We start from the raw sequence: 3,911 nt of genomic DNA, 5'->3' as shown, positions 1-3,911 counted from the left end.
TCTTATGGTACACCAACCTTGCCAATTCATTGACCAGATGTTGAGCTGCATATAACACGTGACCACCATGGGCACTATGAACACCTCACTGCGATCTGAAAACCCATCACTCAAAGCGCGCCATCTTGGGTGAATGTAAGAAAAATAAAAATACATAGCGTTGGGCAGCTGTAGAAAGTTTATCCAGTTTTGTATGATAGAGTCAGACGCTGTCCCAAGAACTAGATTCAGTGCCCTATGAGAAATACTGCCATTCAGCAGATGTTACGCAACATAAAAGAAACTCGATATGTACCAGAGAGTGATCTTTGTGTGAAAGTGAACGGCCTTCAGTAGGCTCAGAAGGCAATTGATAGGACTGATTCAAGGAGCTAGCATAGTCGCAATGAATCGCAAAGGGAACAGCGCGCAGATAATCGATCCTGAGTTATAAGTGGATAGAGGCGCTGGTGGTACTTCATAGAAATCCCGCAGCTAAAAGCAGCATCTTCCGACTCAGACCCTATCTTTTGTTTTTCCAAAATGAGGACGGACGAATGTGATCCAAACAAACGTTTTTGGAATCTGTCACCTGTTCCATTTTTTCATAAAAGGGGAGGTTGAGTGAGCTCTGATGGACAATAATTATTGCAGCGTTGGTGGCAATTCCTGCCATTATTTGTGATCTGGCGACTGACTTCACATAATGTAGAACGTTGCATAAGTAGCCTTGTATCGGTATGAATGATTCCGAAGACTTCCATCAAGTTTGAAATTTTATCAGCTCATGAATAGGCTTGTATTTCATTCCCCATGAGGAGCATGAGGGGACCGACAGATATTTGGGAATGAATCAATGAACAAAAGTAATTTTGCTGTGGTGAAGCCTCCTGTTGTGTTAAAGCTTCTTGACCCACGTGATCAGTTTGACAGGTAAACTCAGTGATGTATATTAAGATACGCCTGAAGAAAATAGTCAAGTAGGCCCACAGGATAGCCTATCCGATTCTGGTTAATAGGCCTGTTTGTTGATGAGACGGGCAAATTTCAGACATGAACGGATTCCACAGGTCTACACTACAACCCGAACATCTACAGATTCCTTCAGATTACCTGATTTCTTTTATAAGTAGTTCCCGATGATTGGGATTGCAAACCGCCTCTTAATATCTTACTAGTGGCGGGATTTTGAAGTCTATTATTAACTTAAAAAGGCTTCTAGGACGATCCCGACAAACTACCTCTTGCCCTCTGTTCACACTGGACATACTCCGTTCCCAGTCTCGTTTATCTGGGTGTCATAATCACGTTCCGAATCGCTAATATTGGCACATCTCAGGATGGATACCGGATAACATACTCAACAGTTAATCTGGAATACCAACTATCACAAATTGGCCAATAAGAAGTGTTTTTTTTCCAGGTTTCTATCGGAGAAAGAAAATCGGAATGGAATAAGTGGAATAAGTTCCGGGCTACTGAAGTTGTAGAGTCAAACGATGTTAACCTTCAGAAAGCAACAGTCAGCCACCACCCTGTAGTCTCTAGTGGGGCCCAAATATCAAATGATGTGGTTTTCTGGCAAAATTTTTATTCAAGTCGGAAAACAGTGCTTTGGATGAAAAAACAAACAGGAGAAATAAATCACAGCAGTATGCTCGTGATAAATCGGAGAGTCAATATATAAGGATCCATCGGTAGATTCAAAAACAAGGGAAGAAAAAAGGTTGACATTGAAACTCCGAACATAAAAACAACCGTTTTCATTCGTGAGGACGAGACGAAGTTAACATCCAAGACGATCCTCAAGAGAGGTATTAATTGATTGATCTAGCGCGCAGAAGATATGCTTCCCAAGTTTCCAAATGCTGGAGAAAAAATATGAATAAATATAAAACACAAAAATACCTCGAGAAGACAGTAACAAACAGAGACAGATAGCAACCACCTAGATCCACTTAATGAAGGAAATTCTGCTATAGAACAGAATGTTGGTAGCTCAGGTAGCATAGACGGTCGTTGGTTTGTTTGCTGAGCAATACAATTAAATTTCCCAGCTAAGCAAACAAACCAAAGGAACTTCTATTGTGGTCGGCCACAGTCAAATTATGCTGAAGACCAACGGCAAAAATCATTTGTGAAACGCTCAGAATGGTACATCAAACACATTTTTTTCGGAACTACCATCATTTGGCTGCCGTCTTCCGGGATGGGGACCCCGAGACGGACCACATCAATGGTTAGAGACATTATCAGACATGACCCAAACGCGCCCTCAATGGTGCCCGTGCATCCAAGCTATTGCCTTCAATGCATAGCTCCTTTTACACACGTCCCACTTGACAGCCCACTAACAGTGCTGGATTTATGCACCAATTTATCAATGCAATGCGCAGCTACCTACCCCCTAAATCATAGAACGAAAATGCGGCAGCTACAACCACTGTACGACGAGTACGCGGTTATTACAGCTGATAATGATGATGACTATCGTTTGGCGGTCCTTCGTTTTCTGACGTTGTCAACGACGGTGCCGGACAATCGCCGTACAGACCAAACAGGGCAGAATGTCTTAGCACACTGAACAATTCGGTGTGCTGGGCAGGCGACGGTGTTAGAAATGATTTCCAAAAGTCATCATCCGTCCTGAGGTGGGATTAAGTTGAATCACGACTAACCGCAGAACGCAATCCGGATACGTTCTGGGTTCGAAGCGTACACCGTTGGGTTTAACTGCCAAACTGTTTCCAGCGGTGTCAACAAAACACCACGTTAATGCCCTAAATATTGCGGTGTCAAACCAATAACGACGTTAGGAGTAACTTGCTACCACCCAGATGAACAAGCTGGCCAAGTGCGTGCCTAAAATGCGTTTCCTGAGTGGTTCAGCTGCTTTGATGACCCTTTGCATGCATTGTCGAGTTCAACTGTCCAGTAATACCCACTTCAACTTTTCATCCTCCGGTATCATTTCCCCCGGTTTACATTGGGTACACGGCACTCCGGTGGATGTACATTCGGCGTTACCCACCGGCGTAGTTCAATCTGATAGGCTAACCCGGAAACGGGTTGGGCCAGCTCACCTGTTATGTTCGCTGAGTTGGGTAATACGGTTGCAAGTGTTCGGTCATCAAGCGACGTGAAGTCATCAGTACATCGCACTTTAACAGTGCGTCGTAGTGTAGACTTACATAATGACGCACTGATGTCAAATTATTTGGTGAAGAAATGTTTGCAACGAAACTGCCAAACCCAACGCACAGAACAACATCAATCCATAAAACCTAAGTCACCAACTTTTCTCAATAGAGCGCGCAAGTTTAGCCACGATTGAAAGCCGCGTGGCGCTTAGAAAGCGACGCGTAATAAATCTTCATGAAACTTCAACGACATCCTAGCTTACATGCGTTTCCACTCCAAATACATCCCCAAGAAAGAATGCACTTTCTGCTGACCCAGTGGCGGGGATAACCAGGACACAATACAGCGAAAAAACTCCTCAAAACTGCTGGAATGTTCCAATCCCTCTTGACGCTGTCAGGAGAAATACCTGTATGCACACTCTACACGACTACCGAAACATCAAATTTAACTGCGACGAAAAGTGAAGCTCCAGGGGGCGACTCACTTTCTCCTGATTTTGTAGCATGACTTCCAGGAAGTCCGTAGCAGCTTGCTTTAGATCATCAAATCGAGTCAGATCTACGCGCTCCATCTCGACTTTTATAATGCTGGAAATGTTGTTGAAACGTTCCTGTTCCTGCTCGACACGTTTTGTGGTCTAAAAGTACACACAAAAGGGAGCAATAGGATCGGACGTTAGAAATCTGGATAGGACAGGTAAGTACGGTATTGTCTGAAGCTCATACGCATGTACAATTGCTGGAATTAGTGACACGATTGGGGGGGGGGGGTTGGGGTTCAACTGGGAT

General features: G+C 43.9%; 1 protein-coding gene across 1 annotated transcript in view; it reads right to left on the bottom strand.

Annotated features, from left to right (window-relative positions):
• Window positions 1–1,555: 1,555 nt before the first annotated feature.
• Window positions 1,556–3,911, bottom strand: part of T265_06764 (hypothetical protein) — a gene marked incomplete at both ends in the record, with an annotated part of 22,626 nt that continues 20,270 nt past the window's right edge. The window contains 2 exons of the mRNA XM_009172117.1: window positions 1,556–1,847; window positions 3,608–3,760. Coding sequence (XP_009170381.1) covers window positions 1,797–1,847; window positions 3,608–3,760 — 204 coding nt within the window. The remainder of the gene's footprint in view (window positions 1,848–3,607; window positions 3,761–3,911) is intronic.

Source organism: Opisthorchis viverrini (genome assembly GCF_000715545.1).
Source record: "Opisthorchis viverrini unplaced genomic scaffold opera_v5_145, whole genome shotgun sequence".
In the NCBI taxonomy this organism is placed as follows: Eukaryota; Metazoa; Platyhelminthes; class Trematoda; order Opisthorchiida; family Opisthorchiidae; genus Opisthorchis; species Opisthorchis viverrini.
The sequence above is the reverse complement of the archived record's forward strand: the minus strand, read 5'-3'. Positions and strand labels throughout refer to the sequence as shown.